This window comes from Camponotus vicinus, unplaced genomic scaffold (assembly GCF_025532165.1).
Source record: "Camponotus vicinus isolate PSW18456_S1 unplaced genomic scaffold, iyCamVici1.0 SCAF_1, whole genome shotgun sequence".
Lineage (NCBI taxonomy): Eukaryota > Metazoa > Arthropoda > Insecta > Hymenoptera > Formicidae > Camponotus > Camponotus vicinus.
In genome coordinates, this window is record NW_028141945.1 from 23,168,087 (window position 1) to 23,195,099 (window position 27,013).

General features: G+C 33.4%; 3 protein-coding genes and 1 long non-coding RNA gene across 7 annotated transcripts; 1 reads left to right on the plus strand and 3 right to left on the minus strand.

Moving 5' to 3' along the window:
- Positions 1 to 900: 900 nt before the first annotated feature.
- On the minus strand, positions 901 to 4,550 carry LOC145959673 (uncharacterized). Its single transcript, XM_083078735.1, has 6 exons — positions 4,278 to 4,550; positions 3,914 to 4,128; positions 3,416 to 3,639; positions 3,027 to 3,138; positions 1,955 to 2,162; positions 901 to 1,441 (listed from the first exon to the last, which is right to left on the minus strand). Exons 2-6 carry the CDS (start codon positions 4,055 to 4,057, stop codon positions 1,149 to 1,151), a joined length of 981 nt encoding a protein of 326 aa, XP_082934861.1. The 5' UTR covers positions 4,058 to 4,128; positions 4,278 to 4,550; the 3' UTR covers positions 901 to 1,148.
- Positions 4,551 to 4,628: 78 nt separating this feature from the next.
- On the plus strand, positions 4,629 to 23,138 carry Grd (GABA-gated ion channel). Of its 2 annotated transcripts, XM_083078730.1 has the most exons (11): positions 4,629 to 4,868; positions 5,362 to 5,489; positions 6,527 to 6,662; positions 8,311 to 8,503; positions 9,171 to 9,391; positions 17,647 to 17,729; positions 18,274 to 18,414; positions 19,383 to 19,535; positions 21,072 to 21,313; positions 22,018 to 22,576; positions 22,738 to 23,138. In XM_083078730.1, the coding sequence occupies exons 3-10, from the start codon at positions 6,613 to 6,615 to the stop codon at positions 22,450 to 22,452; spliced, it is 1,518 nt and encodes a 505-aa protein (XP_082934856.1). In that variant the 5' UTR covers positions 4,629 to 4,868; positions 5,362 to 5,489; positions 6,527 to 6,612; the 3' UTR covers positions 22,453 to 22,576; positions 22,738 to 23,138. The 2 variants fall into 2 exon arrangements, with proteins under 2 accessions (XP_082934856.1, XP_082934857.1); XM_083078731.1 differs by lacking the exons at positions 4,629 to 4,868; positions 5,362 to 5,489; positions 6,527 to 6,662 and having other exon boundaries at positions 8,500 to 8,591.
- LOC145959674 (uncharacterized) lies at positions 7,441 to 21,665 on the minus strand. Of its 2 annotated transcripts, none has more exons than XR_014435124.1 (3): positions 18,163 to 21,665; positions 17,653 to 17,904; positions 7,441 to 8,566 (listed from the first exon to the last, which is right to left on the minus strand). It is a non-coding gene; the product is annotated as an uncharacterized LOC145959674 (long non-coding RNA). The 2 variants fall into 2 exon arrangements; XR_014435123.1 differs by having other exon boundaries at positions 7,441 to 8,570.
- A 753-nt stretch (positions 23,139 to 23,891) lies between the features above and the next one.
- Positions 23,892 to 26,138, minus strand: LOC145959672 (uncharacterized). Of its 2 annotated transcripts, none has more exons than XM_083078733.1 (3): positions 25,882 to 26,138; positions 24,167 to 25,409; positions 23,892 to 24,022 (listed from the first exon to the last, which is right to left on the minus strand). In XM_083078733.1, exons 2-3 carry the CDS (start codon positions 25,393 to 25,395, stop codon positions 23,893 to 23,895), a joined length of 1,359 nt encoding a protein of 452 aa, XP_082934859.1. In that variant the 5' UTR covers positions 25,396 to 25,409; positions 25,882 to 26,138; the 3' UTR covers position 23,892. The 2 variants fall into 2 exon arrangements, with proteins under 2 accessions (XP_082934859.1, XP_082934860.1); XM_083078734.1 differs by lacking the exon at positions 25,882 to 26,138 and adding an exon at positions 25,674 to 25,874.
- Positions 26,139 to 27,013: the final 875 nt, after the last annotated feature.

Here is a 27,013-nt window from a genome sequence, read left to right on the forward strand (position 1 = left end):
AACCGATAAACATCAGAAAGCTTTAGTTACGTTGAAAAATGCGCCGCTTCGAGGCTTCGTTCGAGCATGGTGAGAAAAACGCTGTAAAAAGTGACGCTTACGATAGTATCCTCGCTTCGGCGGAAGCTTCCGCACTTTGTTCGAGTATTTCCCGGCATTTGCCCGTCATACATTTATCGGCTCCCAACAGAAACGAAAGCGTCTATCCTTTGGCGATACGATGAGGAGACATCACGATCGCAAACGAGCTTTGCTCAAGGATACACGGAGAGACGGTCATCTGTATGCCTCGTTGGAGAACTTCATAAATCACATTGATACCAATCCATCTCCTCGCTCCCTTTCCCTCCCCACAGGCAAAGAATCATGGCAAGACGCGCGAGAATATACCATCAGCCCATAATATTCTTGAGAAATTTTGTACTCATTTCAACGCGTAAGTTTATATTAGATTTATATTTGAGATACATTTTTTTTATATCGATATTTCTTTCCTTTTCTTTTTTAATAAAAGAGTCATTTTTCATAAAAAATAATTATTGGTAAAATAATTCTTTTACAACATTATGCTCTAATAAAACTGTTTTATGATTGCAAAGAGAAAAAGAGATATATTAATCTGGAATACTGTTGAGTTTCCTTATTCATTGGATAATTTATTCCCACCTTTACTCTTTGATTAATTTTCGCATTTCGTAATAAAAAAACAATCAAATACAATATATTTGACAATGTAAAATATATATATATATATATATATATATATATATATATATATATATATACTTGTTCTAGTCAAAATAAAATTAATTTGAAATTGGCCGAAAAATATGATGTTAAAGAATAACACTTGTGTGTGTGTAAAAGTGGGACACTTTATATAATGTATAAAACTCTTCCTCTAGCAAAACACACATGGATATATATTTCAAGTTGTTTTTACACGATTAAAGCGTTCAAAAATTTATCACTTCAAACGGGACATATTTTAGTACAAGAAAATACAAGATAAAATAGCTCAATGTACACAGTCGTCGAAAAGATAATAGGGAGAGACTATATCGAAGCAAGTGGAGAGAAAGAGAAATAAAGAAAAAGGGGTAGAAAAAGACATGGGATGAAATAGTGGGAGGATGCGATCTTCTCTTTTAGTCTCTCAAATCCTCTAGAGTGCTGCCGCTGTTGCTGTCATTCGGCTCGCGAGGCTCCTCGATGTCTTTCTCCTCGTGCGCTTCCTGACGCGCCGCGCCGCGATCCATAGATCCGCGATCCTCGTCACATTGCTGCCTATCGTTTCCAACTTCCTCGATCGGATACTGTCGCGCTTGCACGGTTCGTTGCAGCTGCGGACTACGAGCTCGCGACGCCGATCTACCCCTCGATTTTGCCCGCGTCTCTTTGCGTCTCGGTTCTCGACGCAACGATTTATTCGCCGTGACATCTATGGATTAAAAGAGGGAGAAAAAAGGATCAAAATCAATCATGCGAATTACGAATAATAATTATATAACTGTAATATGCGCGCAAAGTTAGGTTTAGCCCGATCTTCAGCCAAAGAAAGATTACATTTTCCTCGGCAACAATTAATTGTCTACAATTAATTTTTTTAACAGCTTGCAAATATATACCTGAAACTTGATATTATATCTTCTAAATTTAAAAATTTAATAATACAAAATTGTACACATCGTGTCTTCCATTCTGTTTTGTATAAAAAATATAAAAGAAAAAAAAGTTGTAGGAGAATCAAATTGACACAAATCGATCTCTTAAAAATTGAAATCTCTGATAAAAATTCGGAAGATGCTGCGATTGTTAAAAATTCCACTTGTCAAAAAATCAAACACATTTTAATATAGAATGCGTTTGAGGAAATTATCAAGTGAAAAAAAGAGCGCTTAATTTTTAATCTATCACTAAAACTACTATTCTATTCCACTGCGATATAAATTACATCGGGAGACACGCTTCCGGTCCACATCGCTTTCGGGATCGCTCTCGTCGGAAAAGTCGGACTCGAGCTCTCGCTTGGATACTCTCGAACGTTTCGTTTTGCGATTGAATGGTACGGGCGACTCGTCGTCCCTTTCGTACAAGATATACCGTCCGGATGACTGGTCCTCGAACTCCTCGTCTTCGTACGTGCGCTTTCGCTGTCGTCGCTGTGAACATTAGAATTGTATCGTAACGATTTGTCCGACCAATAATCCTCGTTCTTGAACACGTAAGGAATTTTTATAATTGCTATAGTTATATTATTCTATATTGTTTTAATTTGTTGTTAAACGATGACTTATTTTGCGGTGTAATATATGCATCATAATTATTATGATATTTCATATAAATATTGGTTCTGGATTCGGTAAATCATTTAATCCTATATTCCTTTTTTTGCCGTAATAAATTAATTATTAAAGTTTCATATTATTGCCGCTATTCTAAAAAATAGGCTCTTGTTAAAATTCATCTTACAATTCATTCCACTTGAAGCTCACTTGGCTCTCAAAAGTGTAATGAATAAAGCAATGCCATAACATTTATTTATCAGAGAAAAGCTGACAGAGAGAAAGAGAGAGAGAGAGAGAGAGAGAGTAACAACCCACACAGCAAAATATATCATAGAGAGATCTAAGAGATATCTAAATATCAGAATATCTGATTTAAATAATGCTACTCAGATATGACTGGGATATCTATAAGATATCTTCCAGACTGCAAAAATGTATGATTTTTTCATCTGAGATATGATATCTGATCTTGCAACAAATCAGATAGAAAAGATTATATTTTCGTAAAAATATTATTAGAATATTTTGATAATTAAGATATCAGATATTCTGAAGATATCTGATATTCTGAAGATATTCAAGATATATCAAATATCAAGATATCTCAAATACAACAAAAATTTATTGACGAAATGATATCTGATTTACGTCTGAGATATAGATTGCTGTGTGGGAAATATATATTTAAGTGAATATAATATAGTCGAAACTGTTTAAAATACTGATAGATCGATATACTTTTCGATTCTGAACAGATGTATTGGGCCGTCTAGGATACGGCGAACGTCGCGATCTCCTTCTTGCTTTACTACGATGTCTGCCATTTTGTCGCCGTGACGTGGTTCTTTTTCTATTCATAAATGTTAAATAAAGAATCATCAGCTACTTATTTCCGATCGTGTCCTATCTCGAATTCCATATTTTACAATTATCCCATAAGAGATAGACTATAAGATAGACTATAAATTTATCATCCTTCATTTACCACAGACTTCATTTACCATTGTAATTCGATTCACAAAATTGCAAACGAGAAAGCCCATCGCTTTTGTAATATCTTTGTGAGATTTTCACAAATCGATAAAGAAAATGTAGGCATTTCATCGTAGAGATAATACGCAACATACTTGTGCTCTTGTGTTCGACGAGAAGAGGATTCCGCGTCACCGATCGGCGCTTGTACGTCGGATTTCGATTTCTTCTCTTCGGTTTTCCGATCGCCATTAGTTGACTCCTTGTTGGCAGATGAAGTAGGACCAGAAGCGGGATTCAGAGTAGCCAGCGCTTTGTAACGACCACTCCTGTGTCGTAAAAGTCCGGCGTTCACCGCGTGTTTTAGAGCTCGATGCACCTGCAATGCAGCACCAAGCATATCACGAGAGGAATATATCTAGATTATACCTGAAATATTATTGCATTATTAATTATTAATTAATTATTAATTAATCGCAGTAGAAATTTTTCTCTCTTTCTCATCTCAAAGAAAATAATGTAATAATGTTGAAATGCGATGAATCTTAGAATAGCTCGCATAGCAATCCCGGTATTATTAATTAACATGTGGATTGTCGGAAAAGAATAATTCAAATCATAATGAGACGGACAAATGTATTAATATTACAAACCTGTACTGTCAGATTCTTGGGCGATACGTTGCTTTGCCGGATAAAGCTGAGAACTTCGCGAGCCGATGAACCTTTGGTGTCGCCAAGGTTCATCACTGCGTCCAGTACGCGAGCCATAAGTCGAGGATTCGATGGTCGAACCATTTTGAAATTTCGCAATTCACAATACGCTTGACTAATGTTTCACTTTTAGGTGATGAATTTAGATCCGATAACTAAATTTTCAATTATTACACATGAAGGAATCAATTGTATGGATGTTTACAATATAATTACAGTTTGACAATCGTAAATTATTTCTAGTTATACACGTGTATAAAATATTTACGCTTTGTAAAAATAAATATCGTTTAAATTTATTCACTTCTCTTTGTGTGTTTCCAATCGATTTATCACGGAATTACACTCCAAATTTTTGATGTCGCTTTGAATTTCGAGATCAATGCCACGCCTGCACGTATTATCTGACGAATGCTCGAAGCCAAAAAACATTCAATCGCTCTTTTTCGTGCAACAAACGGTCTTGATAAATCCGTCGATAAATGCGAGCCGATCTTTCTCTCACGAACATCACGGCAAATTTCGTTGGGACATGTCGTCATCTATGTCGAAGTTGTCGCCGAAATGTCTGTTGTCTGTTGTCTTCGCGCGATACTCGCTTCCTCTGTTTGACGATGCTTTTCTTTTCGGAATCTCCAAGTTTCTCATCTCTTAGATGCGCAAATTCCAAGCATTCCGATGATTAGCTAAAAAAGCGATTAAGATACGCGCATTCGATTTAAATTCAAGGATTGAGATTCATTGAAATTGATGAAATTCGGCGTGAGAGTTTGAAGCTTTCAATTATTAGATTCGATTATGTGATTTCTACTATAATGTAATTGTGAAATATCTACTGGAAACGCGACAATCGACACGTGCACATTTTGCTTTTGTAATGTAGAGTACTGTCAAGGTACGTCAGTGTCAGAGATTTTCACGGTACCGAAATCTCGAATTATGAATTAAACTTTAGGGAAACGCTTACCCTTTCTCGTTACACGCGTACGTTAAACACCGTGTGACTTGTCTATTCTCTACCGCTGACAGAGATATGTTGCGCGCACACGACGCGCCGTGATATATTCGTATTACAACGAAAATTATGTATAACAACATATGGTGTCGCTTTATATTATTATTTCTGAAGCACGCTATATCTATCAAAAATTCGCTACAATTATAGGATATTGATGTTAAAAATTTTTTTAAAGACTTCAAGAATTAAAACCAATTGGTTATTTCGCAAAAATTAAAAAATGATTAGAAATGGTAGAAATGCAAAAGTATCGTCCATTTTTATCAGTGTTCTCATCTAGCATATCATTATGTTTTTAGTATACTTTTAGAAGATAATGGTATACACTATAATTTGAAAAAATTATGTGAAAAAAACTTTTTTCTCATAGAACAGTCTTTCCAAGCCAACGTTGGTTAAAATCCTCGCTTCCGGTACACGATGTGCAAATAATCACGACGCTGATAATCAGGCCTCTCTAGACGCTGCCCATCTTTCAAAGCGCACTCTCGTATTTACGTATGTACAAATAACTGTTTGCATTGCGGTGCAGTTCGCTTTGAAACGTCGCTATCTTTTGCTACAAACAATTTTCGAGATGACGAATATACGTATCGCGGCGTGCAGGTGGCGAATTTATGCATTTACCGCTAGGATTTACCAATTCGACACCCGTCTATCACGCGTTATCGCGCGTCAACGCTCAAAATTGCAATAAAGCGCAAAAGATGCTTAAGAAATTTCTGAAAAATTAAACCCTTTGCAATGTCAATTAGACAATAGTTTGTATCATTTAAAGTTATTATATTATATATTATAAAAAAATAACAAGTAATAAAAACATAAAAACATAGAGAAAAATATGTAGCTACTTGTAACTTGTATAAATTAAATTTAAACTAAAATCTTGATAGACAAATTATCATGCATAATAATAATCGCCACGTTTTACACAATCGTTACAATCGCCATACATTATTATCTTTTTCAAGCTATACAGTTCTCGATCAATGTTATTAATTGTAAAGAGACTTGACAATTCGATATCAACGCTTATAAAGCAAAACGTTACGTTTCACGTAACGTAAAATAATTTCATTATTAAACTTCGAAACACACCGTTATTATCCGCCTCGTTTATACCTAAAGAAGAAACGTTTGTTTCGCGCACGAGCATCATCACCGTGTTATTCATACAAGCAAAATCAAATTCTCATTCTAATTCTCATCAGTCAACTCGCGAAAGGCAACGTCATTCTGTACTATGCCGAAAAGCGGGGCTCTTTGTTTACATTATCGATTCAAATACTTACTAAATAGTTCATCAATATTGACAAGAGATAAATTGACAAGAGAGACTATAAAAATACATCCATCAGTAAGTTACGTCGTCCGACCTTCTCCCACATACATCCCTATCTTTTTCTGGACGTTACGTATGATTACTATGCATCTTTTAAATTAATTAATAATTAATAGAAGAGAGAAAAAGAGAGAGAGAGAGATTTTTTCTTCGACATATACCTTGACTAATAATATGACAATTTTTGTTGCAGCGCGAAATGTCGAACAATCTTCTCATTAAATCGAATTGATGAGCGAGTCTTCATACGGAGAAAACAAAGATTCGGCCTGAAACATTATGAAGCCAAGAGTCTTGCTTGCTCTTGCCAACCTCATCACATCCTTTTTGTAAGTTCAATCTACGAAGTAGATCTTTCTATTTCTATATTTCATCGTATACATTCCAATGATGTCAATTATAAAATTTACTTGGAGCGAGATTTTTTTTCGACGGCGTAGTAGTTTGTGAAACGATTTCTAAATTACGCGGTTAATTACGCATTCGTTTAACGAGAGGCGATGCGATCTTTAGCGTATAAATAAATCTTATATTCGTTCATCGTTGTTGAATACACGATTCGTATAATTGGAAGTACTATTTTTACATACATTGAAAACAGTCCGCTTTCATTTAAACGATTTTATCATGGAATACATGAATACGAACTGTTGCGGGTATAGATCTTTCTTCCCCGTTCAATTACGACGAGATTGATGCTCCAATTAATTACAATTATTAAAGATAGATATTAACGATAGATAATTATTAACAATAGATATTAATGTAATATTCTTGTCGTGAAAGCAAATATCATTGACTATCAACGTAACAGTATAATGTGAGAATCAAACGTGTGGTTAACGTGTGTATAACAATTACACATGGAAGGGGTGGAGTTTTTTCATGTCTGATGCGTAAAAAATTTATCAAAGTTTATAAATCAAAATTAATCTAGAAAATTATCTTTTAATTTTTAATAATTAAATATATACACTTTCTATTCTTTTCTTAATACGCATATAAAAAAATAATATAAGATTATCACATATATAATCTACATCACAAGAACGAAAAGAGGACTAGATTATGTTAATAAATAATTGATATTTTATAAGTATACGCAATTATTATGAAATTATTACGTGTAGTTTAGTTATTATTAAATAATTATTTAATATACGATTTATTACCTAACATTAGCGCGAATCATTTCTTCTATTAAAGTTGATTCCTCCAATATTAAAGAATAATTTTATATTCCAAAGAATGTAATCCAATTAAGAATATATTCTAGTTATTAAATAATTAAACTAATGCACGTCAGCGTAAGAAAGTCCTCCTTCTTTAAAAAATATGAAACTGAACAATACAAGCTAAATTCGGCCATGCGATGACGAGTATTGAAAGGAGAGAGCGGCTTTGTTTAATGCGCTTTTTAAGTGTGATTCCGGTTTAATTTAGTTTTCTCCCGCACGTGAATTTCGGACGTTTTAATTGCACGAGCTGCATACAGAGATATTCGCAGATATTCACCAAGGATTCGGAACGCCGCCGCGGTTGAGTGAAAATAAACCGTGGCTTACCCCATACGTATTTGCCGTATACACATACGTCCATATATGAGTAGATGGATTGGTATATGCGCGAAATTGTGTGAAGAGAATTAAACTGGAATACGTACGCGAGCATTTAGAGCACGATAATTTCGACTAGTTGCGCGCACTCCCCTACAGCCGAAAACCGCTTCCGACGTGTTGCGTTGATGCAAATCAATCGATCAATTTGCTCGTTATACGCGAGACATACCTAATACATCCTCCGACGAGGTCCGTCCGAATTTCGAGTCCTACGTATCGAATTCATCAACATCCACGATTAATCTTATACAAATGACGAAAGAGTTGTCCGAAAAAGACGCTCGGAAATACTTTGAAAGCACTTTGCTGCGAAACTGCTTTTTTGCATTAAAAGATGGAATTATGACGCTTGTTTTAGAATGGCCGCGGGTACGAGAATCACTGCCAGACAGCGGACGCAAAGCAACAACCACAGCAACATTAGCGATCTGCTGGACAATCTGCTTCGCGGTTACGACAACAGCATCAGGCCAGACTTTGGCGGGCCCCCGGCTACCGTTGAGGTCGATATCATGGTACGCAGCATGGGTCCCATTTCCGAAGTGGATATGGTCAGTCATAGTTTTTGTTCATCTCGCGCGGCGTATGCGAGACAAACACTCTCGAGGCTCGTGCTGTCTAAATCAGAAAATCGATCAGGTACATATGAAACCGATACATCTTTGCGCATCAAATTTTTTATCTCCAATTTATACGATTATTTCATTTTTATCATTTCAAGTCTTGCGTCAATGATACGCGTGTGAAGGAGTTAATAAAGTTAATAAAGTCATTTATTGTATCGCCTGACAAATCACATAAAGATAAACCAAGATTTACCAAAATTTTTGTGTAAATATTTTTCTTCTCTTCTAGACTCGCTTCTTCTAGTGGAAAACCTCGCATGATCGATTTCCTGAACTTTATTTATTTCATATAAAAATATTATAATTGCAAGAATAACATTTCATCGGTAATATATGCTTTAATATGCTTTTAAATATACATGATAAAAATTTAAACACTTGTCACATTGACGCGAAAGAAAGAAAAAGTATCTTTGTTATTTAAAAATTTGGAACAATTTGAAAATAATACTCGATTAATAAAAAAGAAAATTATGTAATAATAATTGACACGAAATATAGGGAATAAATAAAAAAAGAGCTCCAAAATATTCACGATATCAGTAAAATGCACACCGAGATAATTTTATCGAATTTTTGAAATTTTCCGCAGACGTATTCAATGGATTGTTATTTTCGGCAATCGTGGGTCGACAGACGTTTAGCCTTTCAGGGTGGTAAGGAAACGCTCGCGTTGAGCATTTCTATGTTGGCAAAGATCTGGAAACCCGACACGTACTTCTACAACGGCAAGCACAGTTATTTGCATACGATCACCAGCCCGAATAAGTTCGTCAGGCTTTACCAGGATGGCAGAGTACTTTACAGCTCAAGGTATGCATGATCGCGATTAATATCTCAATGTTATCGTAATCTCCACTAAAAAACGATGGGCGACTTCTCTATAAATCTTGTCTTTTATGCAAAAAATAGATTATCGTATGAGAGAAAAATTTCTTGCAGTCTTGATGTATGATAAGACATGTGCGCAAGAACAATGAATAATCTTTGGATTTGTTACTGTTTATATGTATTTATTTGTAAACATATCTTGTCTTATTTTAATCATCGTTTATTATATCAATGATCTCGGTGTAAAAAGAGCCTTTATGTATCATGTATCTTCCATATTTCATCATAATATTTTGCATCGAATGTGTTATTAATATGCCATTACGAGAAAAAATTAGTCTCTGTCATCGTATTAGACGATTGTTACGAGCACAATTCTCTCTCAAGATTGATTGCAAAAGCGTCGCAAAATTTATGACCTGGATTTTGTCTGGTTTCATCTCTTATTACTGTCATAGCTGCTTATAATGAATATCCCCTTCTCCCCTTGTCACATTTTTTTCTTCTCGCTAAATGTCTCGACATTATTCAAGAATGTGGTATAATCAAATGCTCTATTAATTGTAAACAAATTTTTGGCTTTTATACGTAAATTGCGCAAAATCAAGAGAAATGAATGGCTTAAAGATTACGAATCGATCAAATAAGAGAAATTGACGTTTACTCTTTATTAATAGCGTGTAATATCTCGTTTTCTGAATAAAGCGATAAGATTACATAGATAGGATCGCAGCAAGTACATGATTCGGTGCATACTCGGCCGAATCTTTGCAAATCTTTTCTCAGCGACGTGACATGTGCAAGCTCTGAGACATCTCGAACTCGAGGGTTAATTCTGTCATGGACATACAATGGGGCCGATCCGAAAGACTAGGTCAAGAGAAAGGGAACGGATTAACAAAGAGGAAACTTGGTATATCGCTTGATTCAGCAGCACCCTTTCCCTCCCCTTTTTCCTCCATTTCCATATTTGTATTTGGTTTGTATAATAACACAAGGTAACTCTCGATAAAATGCGACTCGAACGGAAGGAAGGAACATATGAGTGACAAACTGAAATATCCCGCATGTTATATACCCCATCCCCTTATTTCCTTTCTTCTCTCTGCATGAGAGGCATACTCTTGAGTAGTGAATACGAGCTTAGCGATCCCAAAGTACCCGAGCTATCCAATACTTGGACTTTTTGAGCCGTTCAAGTCTTTTGGAAATTTAAATAAGAAAACATGTAACATGTGTTTCGGGGATAATGCTCACATTTAAAACGTTAGTATTGAAGTTATCTTAAATAGACTGTAGTCCAAATAATGTACATATTTTCTTGTTTGATACATAGACTTTTCTGACATTTTTCTTCATTTATTTGTATTTCTTGTTTCAATTTCATAAAATTTTCAATTGGATATTGATTTTTATTCGAATTATCTTTTTTTTTAAATATTTATCTCTTTTTTGAACATTTATTATTGATTTATTTGCTAGCTATTGTGGTAAAAAATATATGATTCTCTGACATTACATACTCATGTAGTACAACTATTAATTTCACCGACTGTAATGTTTGTATATAGGATTGGGAAGAAGAGAATGATCAAAATAAGCTTGTGAAAAAAAATAATATTTTGCACCTTCAATTTTTCCCGAGATTTTCGTGTGTTTTCTACGGTATGTTAATGCATCGTAATGTCATAATATTGTTTTAAATACGGCTATTATTGGAATAATATGGATATATATGCAGCCGCATATTTTCCGGGAAATTCATAATTATCGGATAATTATATATGCCAGTCTTTTCGTTCGAACAACTTTCAGCACACATTGCGTTTCCAATTTGTTGAAAAAAGGATTCTAATTATCACGCTGTAATTTTTTTATGTCATATTATATTTACAATTATTCTTGTACATATATAATAATGTTGGGAAATAATAATTGTAATAAGATATAAGATTCCCTTTCCATCTATTTTAATTCTGTTTTATGTCAAAACTACTTTCAATTATAGTTTCTTTTTTCAGTTTAAGATATGATATATTTCTCTCAAGTGAATTTTTATGAATTTCTACTACAATTTTTAGAGAAAATTATTATTTGATTAATATTAGATATAAAATGAGGAACACCTGCAGATATAATTACACGGAAACTTTTCATCGAAGAGAGCGGGAAACTTTTCTGCAATCGCTGTCTCATCTCTCCTTCTTTGAAAAAGGAGGTTCCGTACCTTCCTCTGACCGACCGGACCCATTCGTACTGGAAAACGTCGTGATCACGTCCGTGGTATTATTTACTCGACACTTTATTAGCTGTCACTGCCTTTTATCCAGCCATCGAGACTCATCTAAACCAGAGAAAGAAAGAGAGAGAGAGAGCGCTTGCGGAACTTGGCTGATTTCAACATTTCCGAGATTCGTGGATTGATCTTGGTCAAAAGTCGATATAGAATTTACAAAAATACAATCTTATTTAAATTATGTCGATTTATTGTTATAATTTAGATGATATGTTTGGGTCATGCAGTAGATAAATAAATGGTTTATTATAATTAATTATAATATATTGTATATTATAGTATATTATAATAATTATAATAACTAGTTTATTGATATAAAAATTTATTATTCTATAATGTAGATTATATATAACAAGCACGTGTACGCGCGTGAAAAGGAGAGACAGTTCTTGAATTATATTTTTATATAAAAATTATTATTATTTAAATTTTAAAGAAAAGAAAGAGAAAAATTCATTCCATCGAATATAATTGTATTAATAGCGTACCAACAATAAATAATCACATTTTTTTGCTGTATGTCAATATTTGCTAGTAGTATTTAGTTATTAAATCGAAGCAATCGCGTTGATTTTATTTTTTTCATTTCGCGTTCTCCATCGTACGAAGCACAATGGAAAAAAAGAACAAATTCCCGTTTTCATATGCGGTACACGTGTAAAATGCCAAAGTTGACTAAGCTTCGCATTCTAGCGATGAAAAATTAAAAATTCTGTACCGTGATTACTAATGTTGTTGCGGAGAATCAAGTGCAATTGTGAAATTTGCATCTAAATTAATGCCGTCGCAAACGGCCACCTATTTCACGAAATTTCGCGATTAATGTGCAACCGAATATAATATCAGATTGATCAGGAATTTCTCATTCTTCATGATATACATTTCCTCCTTTTCGATCAATAGTGCATTTCAAACTTTTTATGCAGAATTTCGATTCTTAATTACATTTTTTTTAAGTAATGGGAAGAGAGAATTGTGAACAATTTGAATCACTATGAGTTTCTCACATGAAAGCCAAACTGATCATAAATCTACTTCTGTAAATTTTTTTATTTTAGTAAAAGTGCAATAACATGTTTTACAATCTTAAATTAATAAATTTACAAAAAGTAGAATTGATTAGTTTGAGAGGCTCATATAAATTGATATTACATTTGCAATTATGTGAAAACTGTATCTTTCGCGCAGTTACATAGATAACATTTAACATTTAAAAGTGTGAACGTAAGAAAAATCCAAACCGGCTAAAAATAGATATGAAACGGAGCATACATTATATAATTATAATATATAGCAGAGAGAGTTGTTCTCTTTAATTTATGTTTAAGACAGTTTTAGTAGAATTCAATTTTACCAATAGTGATGTGAGATTGCGCTGTTAATCGGCACTAATCAAGCCCATCGTCATCATAGCGGAAGCATGAGAGGAAGCGAATATAGAGCACACCGCGTACTAATAACAGTAATAACCGACGAAATAAACACAGATAGAAAGAGAGAAAGCAAACTAAGGCGATCGAGAAAAGATAGATTGCTGTATTGAAAGCGAGCATTGAGAACGAGCTGCGATGCACGCATGAACGAAAGGACGACCAGTTGTTGAAGTAACCCGTTGCATTTGCAAGAGAGAGAGAACGATATATATGGTCTTCAATTTCGTGGGAATATGTCAAGCGTAAAGTGTACACTATGCTGACGAGAAAATATATATATATATATATATATATATATATATATATCCTTCTCCCTTCCTCTTTCTCTCTCTCTCTCTCTCTCTCTCTTTCCGCCGATTAGTAGATTTCCTCTTGGATCCGTTGAATTTTGTCAGCTAGACTTGTCTGACATGGTAAATGATGGAGGAAGCAAAGCTTTTACAAGAGCTTTTTAGACGTATAATGGGGTAGATTGTGACTACGTGAGAATTCGTGACGTTAAAAAATTAAATTAACTTTGTTCTACCTCTTGTAGAGTCAAAGCCTACCGTGCAATTTTATAAGCATTATTTTCATTGCAATAATTAATTTATAAAATTAGAGAACCCAGGTAGCCAGCACACGTCATTTTGACGTTCCAAACTGATCATTTTTGGTCATATGTCGTTAAAATGACTGATTTGTTACATGACTTTATATTAACGTCTTGATATAACATTATTTTGACGTCATATTTCAGTCATGAACTGACGATTATTTTATTATTAATGTGATTAGTTAGTACATCGATCCCATAAAACAATCTTTTAAAATTTTTTATATAACATGACTTTCGCAATCAGACTTTAACAATTTTTCTTTCGACACATGCGTTTATGTGTACATGACTCATGTTGCTTTACCACTCAAGTGTTCATTAAATTAGTGCACAGTGAAAATATTAGCTATATCAATCGAGTGTAATTAAAGTGCCAAAAAATATACACATTTTTTTATAATACAATTGATTGGCAAAATATATTTTTATAAAACGCAGGCAATGGAAGACATTATTTGTTGAAATTTTATATGATATTAGAAGTAAATTTTTATTTGTTTAAATAAAATAATAATAATAAATATAAAACTTGTGACCTATTTTCTTACCATATTTGTGTTTTCCAGCGTTTTTGAAATAAAGCAGTTTAATCGATCCGAGATTTCTCTGAAGAATAGAATGGCTGTAATTGTGTTTAATGATGCTCTCGAATCGGTTAATCTGCTTTATTCGATAACACTATTAAATACAATATCATGCTAAGAAAAGACGTCAAAATATGGTACATGTTATGCCGTCAAGAATCTGTGACATTAGACCGTCACTTTTACGTCTTAAAAACGTCAACTCAAGAATAGTCAGTAAATGACTAATTTGAAACGTCAAAATGACGTGTGCTTGTTACCTGGGAATACTGTAAAACTTTCTTATGTATCTCTTCTTATAAGTGTGATCTATTTTTATATTAATTACAATCGTTGATAATCTATATATGTTTCATTTTTTTTACGTCATCGCTGGCAACGAGTATGGATACGTATTAATTGTAAAATTTATTTGCAAAACGGGGTGAAAACGGTCAAAAATTAATGAAAAAAGAGAAATTACAACGGCTGCGGCAGTACATTCGTTAGGATGATCTTAGCATGTCGACAAGATCACTTATTTGCATAGAAATATGCTTAATTAGCATACGTATTCTATAAGTTTTTAATATCATCAGTGTGCATATCTTAACATATACACGTCTCTCACCCAAGTGAAATTTAAAATTGAGGAAATTTCCATGAGACATTGGAGATTGCGCGCGAGATAAAAATCACTCATCAATGATTTAGCTCTTTGAGATCCGATGTCTCTCATGTCGCGTAAATTATAACGCACAAGTAATTTATTTCATGCAAATAAACAATACAAATTAAACAATTCTACTCCAACGATACCGCCTTTAAAATCGCCGTGAATTATTTATTTTTTGGACCGTTTAACTTCTCTCTCGCCGCTCGGTTAATTCTTTTCTCGCGTTCCCTTACAGCCTCTTTTCCTTCTTTTAATCTCATCCCATTCGACTTTGTTTCATCTCATGCTTCTTCCGCCGCACTCATCGTTATTCATGAAACAGAGGAAACTTGTCATTATAAAAGAATAAAATTTTTACTTTTATTTTCTCTCATCACAAAGTTTCTGGAAAAAAGAATGAGAGAGAAATAGAAAAGGATACATCAATTGTAATAAATTGTAGACTCGCGCGTGAAAGCAGTCATCTGTACATGTCCTATGTTAGTTTAGAAAGTTTAATGTGCGATATGATCAAAATTGAACGTGAATAATCGATATTTTCCAATGAACTGACATACAGGAAACAAAGTGGCATTTCTTCGAAGGCGCATTTATTTCGCACAATCGAAACAGTATTTTCCTCGATCAATATCAATTGGTCGACACGTGTCGCCAAGCGTTCAATAAGCGTTTTTCGTCTACCTTGACGCCGAATATAATCGGAAACTGATTTAAAATACGCGGCCGCATTTGCTCGTGTTTTATGCATTCCAACTTTCATGTCCCAATAATCGGTATCCTTCCTTCGGTGACCGTCCTAACGGTTTTGTTGCCGGATCCGGCCTTACCAGGGATAAAAAGCAGTCGCGACATACTGAAACTGAAAATCGTTCGAGGCAAATTGCCCGAGTCCCATCTTCGGGCATAAAACGTGGCCAATCTCGAAGTGTGTCGCCGAGATACGTGAGAGAAATATGTACATATTTTGTGAGAAAGATTTCAAACTCTATTTTATGCGATATGAAAATTCTCATTTTCTCTCTTATATGTTGTTATAAGCCATTATTCATTATCTACATTCTTGTATAAATTTTTGCAACCTATTCATGTTCTTAATGATACATACGGATATAATTATTTTTGAAATGTAATACATAATACATAAACTTTCTCCTTTTAACTTCTCGAAGACAAAGGTGCGAAATTAAGAGAAATGTTTATTTATATATTGTATATTCTCTCAATATGATACTTAAAATTATTAGAAATATGTGTAATTGTTGATTTAGGTTTTAAAACTTTTTATTCCCTATTATTACTTTTCCCTATTATATATCAATAAACCATTTAATTATTTTAAATCTATTTATAATTTCTAATTATTTGTAAATATTACTTGTACTCAATTCTCTTTCCGCGCTACATATTTTTAAGAAATTTGAATATTATATATGTCAATATTTATATATGTCAATTGTATTTTTAATGTGTGTTTTCAAATAATCTGATATATTATAGATTATTTGAAACATTGATAATATTTACGCGTATCATATAATACATCGAACAAAGGAAACAATTTGATTTCATCAAATTTATTTTTATCTTTATGCAGATTTGTTAAAATTACGAAAAAAAAAACTTTATCTGTAAGAGGATACAGTCGTAAATTTACAGTAAACTGCAATAAAGTCCTCGGAAATTGACAGAGAAATCGACGAAGGCAATCGCGTGTCAGACTCACGATGCATATGCTGAGATGCAGGAAAGCTGTGCAGGAAGCTATGCCTCCCACAAATTGAGCGATCGAACGAGCCGTAGAGTACTAGGGGTGATGGATCCGATTAGCCACGGATCATCTCATCCTTCGGTTCTAACTTCCTCGACAGAGTTAAACCACGCACAGTGCAATAATTCGATCAAACTCGAATAGATTTGCATTACTATCTCATATACGTTTGCGTTTGAGAGAAACATTTTATCGATTTCGCAAATATCGCCCGATGAGAAGCGAGAATTTTGCGGATCCTTTTCGTTCAGCGTGCAAAGTACATCTCACAAGTAAAGGTACCCAACTGTCACTCACGGATTCTAATGAAACTTTGTACACTTGTAAAACTATGCAAAATAATAGACACGTATTTTTTTTTATCTGCGGAGAAGCGATTTTAAGGGCAGAAACAACCCCTTGTATACAGGGTGGGGTTCTTTTTCAAAAATTCAAGGTGGCCTTGTCCTGACCTTGGCGACGCCATTCAAGGTCAAACTCATGGCGCCAGTAAATAGATCTTTTTACACCCTACAACTTTTGTCTGAAACAATTTTTTATGAAACTTAAATTTTTTGCGATACGAAGTCCGTATATCCACCCCATATATACAAGGGGTTATTTCTGCCCTTAAAATCGCTTCTCCGCAGATAAAAAAAAATACGTGTCTATTATTTTGCATAGTTTTACAAGTGTACAAAGTTTCATTAGAATCCGTGAGTGACAGTTGGGTACCTTTACTTGTCAGAATTGTTGTCATTATTGAATACTGCAATTACTAGCGATTAAACTAAAATGATTTGTTTTAATCTTGGAGTATATCGACAGTTTTTTAATTAAAAACGATTGAAATTGTGTGTGGGTGTGTGTTATATATGTTAAAATTATACATTGACACGTGTTGAATTTCTTGTATTGTTTCAGACTTACCATCAAAGCGGGATGTCCGATGAATCTCGAAGATTTTCCGATGGATATACAGAGATGTCCATTGCAATTCGGTAGCTGTAAGTTTACTAAGAATTTATTTATTCCATTGACCCTCGAAGATGAGATTTGTCTTTTTCTTTTTCATTTTTTCTCCATATTCGCGACATACGTATTTCTGTCGATCCATTGTAAAATCGCGACGACGAGGTAACGAGAGTCATATTTATTTGTCGCTCGATGATTTATAAAATCCTATAAAAATATTGTGCAGCGTAATTTCTTGTATTATCAATTTAATCCATTGAGATGTAGGATTACAAATTTAGAAATGCATTATTAGATATATATTATACATATATTGGAATCGATATACATACGTACATGTATTAAAATAACACATCAAATATATAATATTATTTAGTCAAATATATAAATTCATAAAGATTAATTAATTTTAATTATTGCCGTGTCAAATTTATTTGTTTTCATCGCGTCTTTTCGCACGATTACCGTATGTATTTAAATGGTCAGAAAGATGAGACACAGGCAGATTTCGATTGTCAACTATTGTTAGATCGACACGTTAATCCTTTTGGCAGTGTGAAATTAATCCGTTTATAGTTGGCTACACGACACGCGATGTAATCTACAAGTGGAACAGCGCGAGACAGGTCGCTATAGCGGAGGACATGAAACTGTCGCAATTTGATCTGGTCGCCAATCCGACCGCGAATCACTCCACTGCACCGGGATTGTCGCATGGTAAGTGGAACCTCGCGCATCAAGAATATCCGGTTTAGCGATATTTCTTCTCGCAAAAAAAAAAACAAACAAACAAAAACTTGATGCAACGATAGTAATATCTTGGAATGAAAAATAATTGTGTAAAAATCGATAAAAATAAAGCTTTGACAAGATGAGCAAGTGGTTCGTACAAATTAATAAATAGGTCTAAAGAGCCGCAAATTGGAATTTCTGTAGAAAATTTGGTCGCGAGAAAAGAGTATTCCGTGCACTTTGCATTACCGTCGAATATCGAGGACGACGAAAGGAACACAGAGGATGAGGAAAAGTAGCGTCGAAAGTCGACGTGTAGAAGCGGCGATTAATTGCAGTCTTCTCTTAAAGACGGCTCTCATCTTTTCTCTTTCTCTTTCTCTCTGTCTCTCTCTTTTTTCTCTCTTGAGTTTTACACAAGCAAGCATTCTAGAAGATTCGGCTGCAAATTTTAATTGGATTATTATCAATTAGTAAACGGCAAACAATCGATTTGGCTCCTATTACTTCCTGATTCGATTGCACACTTAGAGAGGAAATCTGGTTAAAATCATCAAATTTTCATATGAAGAAATCTGTATAACAATTTTAAAGAACACAATTTTATTATATTATCTATAATAATAAATCGTATAGCAATAATACATTATATTTAAATATAATCTTTCGTTGAGAGAAATAATGAAAATTATATTTTGGACACAGAGAGACAGAAAGAGAGAGAGAGAAATTTGTATATTTGTGTTGGCTCACGTTGGAGAATTTGTATTGGTTCATGTACAAAAATTACATGATAAAAATCATTCGAGTCAATTATAACACTTAAATTTCTCGATCTTTTTGTCGATTAAAAGTGATTATTTCTAAAGTTTTTAATATTTGACTACATTATTCTCTCTCTCTCTCTCTCTTTCTTTCTTTCTTTCAATCACACACGTTAAAATATATTTCAGCAGATTATTCGATGCTTCTGGTATACTTCCACTTGCAAAGACACATGGGTAACTTTCTAATACAAGTATACGGTCCTTGCGTCCTGCTGGTCGTCCTGTCTTGGGTTTCCTTCTGGTTAAACAGAGAAGCCACTGCCGATCGAGTGTCGTTGGGTGAGAGTAGCTACTCATTGGCTGCGTTCAGTAGGAAAAGCTGCTTTGCAACTGTTGTAAAATTCGTGAGCCTGATTGGTGTATGCTCTTAATTTTGACTGAATCTAAGAGCATACACCAATCAGATTCACGAATTTTACAACAGTTGCAAAGCAGCTTTTCCTGCTGAACGCAGCCATTGATATTAATAATTTAAGCGTTCTTTGAGACTTGTATCGTTGTAACATGTGCCCCTTGACGTCGCTTTGGCATATATTCACAAGACAAGTCACAAGTGTGCCGTAAATGCTTATAGGAAGATATAGTGCGGTGCGAAACAAAATGTATCAAGGTGCAGTCCCACGTAGAAGAAAAAGCGGAACGGAAAAGCGGAACGGAAAAGAAGTATAGTGGGGGTAACCAATCAGAACGTTTCTCCAAAAGACATTATACCTAGCGTTTTCGTATGTATGTACATACCTAGCATATCTAGTCTTTCTTATTCATAAATAAAATTTATAAATTTATTTTTATATAAAATAATAATGTCATCGGTAAATTTTTTTATTATAATATAAAATATGTGTGTGTGTGTTTTATTTTCAGATATATATATTAAATTTTGTAACAATTTATTACACTTAACATTAAATTAGGTGAAAATATATTATTCTGAATAAAATATTTGTTACAATATAAAATGTAATTTTATCATTGTTTCATATAAATAGTTTAGTTTAATTTTATATTTTCACAAAATATAAAAACATAACAAAATTACATTAAAATGATATATTTCTCTTGTTAAATTTATATTATTATAAAGTTCTTTATTCCATTCCGCTTTTATATCACTGGGTTCCCCATGGAATATATTTTACGCAAAAACGGAAAAAATTCTAACCTAAAATTTACAATAATTCTGAATTAGCTTTGTTTTTTCGTAAATTATATTCCATTGGAATTTTCCACTTATTATAAAAAGATATTTTTTTACAAAATTGATTATTTTTGTTAACTATAATTCATAAAAAATAATTTTTTACTCTTACTTATTTCCGCTTTTTCCGGTACATGGGGAACCCGGTTATTTAAAATCGGAACAGATATATCTTTTGGAGAAACGTTCTGATTGGTTACCCCCACTATACTTCTTTTCCGTTCCGCTTTTTCTTCTACGTGGGACTGCACCCTCAAAAGGAATCTACATTAACCGCAAGCGAAAGAGCGCGCAAACCGCATAATTTAATATGCAACGCTTTCTCAACGTACCGTAAATGCGCTAACAATTTCTGGCATCGTTAAGCTTGTGGTTTTCCTATGCCGAATATCAAAAATGAAATACCTACATAGTTTACGAATTGAAGAATCAGAAGAGAATAGAGTAACGACTTTCTTTGCAGAGTAAATTGCTGGGAGATTTTATTAATTGAAAAATTATGTCTATAAATAATCAAATAATTATTTTTTCATTAAATTCTCACATTTAAATTCTTTCAAGCAAATTTAACTCTTTAAAGATTTCGTTCCATTGTTATTCGTTACATTTTATTTCAGGCATAACTACCGTATTGACGATGACGTTCTTAGGACTCGAAGCAAGAACTGATTTGCCAAAGGTCCCTTACCCAACTGCCCTGGACTTCTTCGTCTTTCTATCATTTGCATTCATTTTTGCTACCATAATACAGTTTGCGGTCGTACACTACTTTACCAAGTACGGATCGGGTGAATGTTATTTCAGTTCTGATCTAAGCGACACTGAAAGTTCGAGCGGGGAAGAAGATGTAGACGGAAAAGTGAGCAAAAAATTAATTACAAAACCTTTTTACATTTGTTCAATTTTGTTTCTCAACAACATATTCTATACATACATATATATATATATATGTATATATATACAAGATGTCTGGAAAATCTCCCGCAGTACTTCGGAACTGATTCGGGACTCAAAAAGAAGGAAAAAAGCTATATAAATATAGATCCGGAAATAAGTCGTTTCCAAGTTATAGCCACTTTTATGTTTAAAAAATCGTAATTTATAGTCCACTTGACATTCCTTTTTTTTAAATTTTTTAAAATTAAAATTAAAATTTAGAATTAAAATTTAAAATTTAAAATTAAAATTAAAATTTAGAATTAAAATTTAAAATTTAAAATTTAAAATTTAAATTTAAATTTAAAAATTTAAATTTAAATTTAAAATTTAAATTTAAAAAATTATATTTAAAATTTAAAAATTTAAAAATTTAAATTTAAAAATTTGAATTTAAATTTAAATTTAAAATTTAAAAATTTAAATTTAAAAATTTGAATTTAAATTTAAATTTTAAAATTTATTCTATATTTAATTGTATATATATATGTACATATAGTATAGAATTAAATATAGAATAAATTTTTTCTATATATATAACATTCTTTTTTTCGCTTTTAAGAGAGAGAGAATATAATTTAAAATCATTCATATAAATGCATTTCGCACGCGCGAAAATTGTTTCAGCCGCGTCGAAAAAGTTCCGGCGCTCGAGGACACGAGAACCGTGACAACTTTACGATAAACAGCGACAGTATGGTAGAAGTGATACCGTTATCGGCGATCTCGATACATCCCGATAAAGATCCCGCGGTGGCTGGTCACTGGCAGATATCTTGCGTAACATGTAGTCCATCGTCGCGACAGACGACGACGACAACGCCGACGCCCCCGCCACCGCCGCCCCCGCCGCCACCGCCCTCGCTATCTTCCAGACGAACAACATTGTCCACCTCTAGAAGACGACGCCGGAGAACGCCCAGATATAACTCGGTATCGAAGATTGACCGCGCTAGTCGCGTGGTATTTCCTCTCTTTTTCCTAGCCATCAATGTCTTCTACTGGTATGCGTATCTCTCGCGCAGCGAACGAATCCACTATTACAATTCCAATGCCGCGTGACATGCATTCATCGAGCAGCGCATCCTGCTTCTCCAAGTTTTGCAAAGTTTTGCGAGTTAAAATTGGTAATTAAAGAAATCCGGATAATTTTCTTCTACAAGAATGAGAAAGAGGCAAATGTTATGTAAGAATCTTACATATAATTACGTAATCTTTCAAGTTGTTTTAATTAAAGTACCGCCAGAAAAATAAATGTATATATGGGATAAGATAGAAATTTGAAATAATAAAAAGAGCGGTGTACCGTGGAAATTAATCGATAATAATGTGATGAAAAAATTCTAGCATCCATTCCCAAGACGAATGCGAGGATTGGAAAAGACACCATTAATGTAAAATATAACAGCTAGAATATTCCTAAGATAAACGCAGTCAAAATTTGAAGGAAAAGAAGAATGATCTTAATATAATGATTTTATTTATATGTTTTCTGTGCATCTCTTGACTTGTCTAAGAAAAGTAATGCTATTCAAATATAATCTGTTAAATTAATGTAAAAAGTGAGAATTTTTATATTTTTTATATTAAATATAATGATTTCATATAAAATTATGTTAATAAAAAATAGAATATTATATTTACAGGTGATTACATTGAATTTGTGTAATTTTAAATTATATAAATTTAAAATTATTAAAATATCAAAAATTTAAAAAATTTGCTTTTAAGAAAATAAAAAAAAACCTATTATCTATTAAACATTGCAAACTTGTGATTATCTAATAAGAGTTTAAATTTGAGTGTGATGAAATTTTTGTCTTACTATACATTTCCATTACAATTGCCAAATTAGAAATATCGGAATTCATTTTAAAAAGCAAATATTAAAGTACGTGAGACATTTTAAAAAGCAATTATTAAAGTACGTGAGACGTTTTGCGAAACGATTAGGACACAAATAACACTATTTATAAATAAATAGTTTATAGTTTGGATCGTTATCAGCATAATCAAAATATGTTAACGATGAGTTATCGTTTCTGAATAATATGCAAAAGAATTACCAACAAGCGAGCATTTATCTGTCAATGCTATGCACGCGCGCATATATAATATTTTACTATAATAATAATTTGCTGGTGCATATGTGAATAAATTTAATTCAATTTTCATCTCTATCTCAATATAATGAGATTTGATAATAAGATTGAAATTATACACAATAGTTTTTTATTTTTACTTTCAATATATCATAACATTTTTTAACCAGGTTGTAAAAAAAAAACCTAAATTTAATTTTATTTCTCCTGCATGCGAAATATAATTATAATGTATAATTATAATTATAATATATATGTCCACAGATAAATGCATTTAGAACGGCGCAATACAATATAAATATGTAATATCATCATTGTTTGTATGAGATAAAGAGAAGTTATATACATATATAACTTAAGTAAAGGTTCCAATTATGATTAATTACATGAAAAAAGTACCTCACAGAGCCTTCATCTTTAAGTGTGCTTGAAAGTACTCGCCGTCTCCTTTGGTTGCTTGTTTGTTAATTTCCTTATGACGTTCCCGGCTAACAATTTCCTCCAACACTTCTCCATCCCCTTTGATTACTCTTTATCAAAAGATAATTCATTTTAATAGACATATACAAAACGTAAAAGAAAAAATAATGCTAGAGATCGAGATAAAAAAAAAATTATAAAATTTTTATATTAGTTTTATTATCTTGTCCTATATCATTTTACAATATATTCACCTGTATCTTCCAGTTTCTTGGTCATAAATTCTGCGAATCATATTCTGCCTCTTTTCCCACTCCTCCTTTGTCATAGGCGCCATAGCCTTTGCTTTTTCCATTACTTCGGGTACAACTTCCTTTGTACTCTCCCTTTTACCGGACCCTTGAATCTCTTTATTCTCTTTAGATTTCTTCTTACTATGTCCCTTTTTCTTAGATGTAGATTTTTTCAGCTTCTTCTTTAATTTCTTCTTCATCCGTTTCTTCTTCCGCTTTTTCATAGCCTTCTTTAATTTTTTAGCTTTCTTCTTAGCTTTCTTTTGCTTTCTTTCATCTTCCGAGCTATCGGTACTGCTGCTGCTACTACTGCCAGTAATGTCGCCGCCGCCGCCGCCGCCGCCGCCGCCGCTGCTGCTGCTGCTGCTACTGGAGCTGCTACTGCTACTGTTGCTACTACTGCTACTACTACTACTGATACTGGAGGAGCTAGAAGTAGACAAAGACCTCTTTCTTTTCAATTTTTTACGACTTGGCTGACTCTTGTCGCGCGAAATTCCTTTTTTCTTTTCTCTTTCTTTCGCTTGTTCAATTATTTCCGTGTTATCTTTTATCGAATCGAGACTTTCCGTCATTAAGGTAGCTCTCGATTGATTCATTCGCTCTTTCGAACTGTCTTCTCGCACAGACTGACTAGTTGCATTTCTACCGGTACTTTTATAATAATCTTGCAATCTTGATCTGCCGTAACTAGATGTTCTTTCGTAATTTCTGTTGTTGTGTCTATTATAATAATTGTTATACATGTCCCTTCTATTTCTATCATAATAATTCTGACGCCTATAAGGGCGTGAATTAAAATAACCGTAATCTTTTTGATTATATGGAACGTGATTGTTATACCGTCTCTTGTTATACCACCTCTGATTGTTACCATACTTGCCGCCAAATCTCCTCTGCGAATCCATACCATTTTCGTATCTTTTAGTTTTGTGTTCCATATCCTCATCTTTATCCTTTCTTTCTTTATGTACACTTCTGTCTGGACTCGAAGCGCTAGAAGAACTGGAACTATTGGAACTACTTCTACGCTTTGACTTTTTCCTCTTGTCCTTACTGCATATGTTTCGTCTCTTCTTATTTTTCTCAGAGTCGGTACTGGAAGAAGAAGCTGATCGTCTCTTCAGCTTGTCCTTTGTCGCTTTCACAGATGACTCTATGAGCTCGGCAGGTTTCTCTGGATTATTCATTATTACCGTACAATCTACCAACAAGAAAAACTTGGTTTAATGCCAGTTTCATCCAATTAGGGTATTACAAATAAATATTGTAAATATTTCGCATAATTAAAAATTTCACACGACAATGATTGATAAAATTACTACATTTTCTGTAGCAGTATCTCATGTTTATTACCGACAATGAAACATAATTGTTCAGTTGAAAAACATGCATCTTTACACAAATCGCAAAAAATTGGCCAACTTTTACGGAGAATTTCAGTGTTGAGATGTTTACCTTCACCTACCTATTACAATACCGTTACGGAAGCAAAATCTAACCTAACTCTCGCTTTCTCTCTTTCCGTCGATCGCAATCATCGTGCAAAATTGTCGCATGAAACGCGAGATATATTTTCGCCTCGCTCCTTCCAATTTGTCGATTGAAAAATTGACAGTTTGCAAAAACGCGCTAAACATTTACTTGTTTCATTAATTGCTAATCACTTTTTATACCTTCGTTTCGAAAAGCAAGAACAGCGCACACCGCACACCGCACACCCACCGCAGTCTGCGAATCGTCGTGAAAGCCCTGGATAGCCCGCTTGCCTGCTTGATATCACGATATGCGAACATATGCGAACGACCGGCCAAACAAATGGAGTCGATTCGCGTCGATCGCGTATCACTATTGAGTGAAAATTATAAAAGTGAGCAAATTTACTAGATGCTGAATGAAATTCGACTCCAAGATATATCACGACCAATACGATGGATGAATTTCCTAATGTCGATAATTTCACATATCTGTATTGCCAATTAATGATAAGGTCATACACTGTTTTACCAATTAATGGTAATATCTCATACAATCTGCATTCGATGTAGCATAATCTATCTTTCGCGATGGATGCGTGCATGTTACATATAATATATGTGTCAGAAGTCGGAATTATACACGCGCTTGAGAAGAATTTTATATTTCAAACTATGTTAAATTTAATTGAAAATAGACTCGGAGAAGGAAAAGAGGGGCAGAAAAGCCTAATCAGAGATAAGATATAGGTATAATCGATGATTTTTATACTTTCGATTTCGTCGCTCGCTTCGATTTCTAAAAAATATCGATTATGCGAAAACCGCAATAAATGCACATTTGGCTTAAGGTGCAATTTCAAGGAGCGAAGAAAAGCTAGCTTTTCATCCCCATTCCACCGCAATGCAAAGCAGCGTTGAAAAGCTGTTCGCTATCGCCTGCTACCTTTTCATGGAGCGAAGGAAAGCTGGCGTATTACCCCCACTCCACCGCAATACAAAGCAGCATTGAAAAGCCGTTCGCTATTGTCTCCTATCTTAAAAATATATATATATATATATTATCATAAGAGAGTTAATAATAAATGTCCAGCAATTATATTTGCTGTTAAATATATATTTAATTGGAATATATGCCAATTTTATTGGCAGCGCCGTTTTTTTAATTAAACTTTTTTTTACTTTTTTGTTATATATTAATTTTCAGTATTCAATTTTTAAATAAATTTTTAATTATTTAATATTATTATTTTTGAAAATTAAAACAACCATTTTGTATAACAATGTTTTCAATTAAAATATTTCTATTTAACTCGTACAAGTTTTCTTCCTT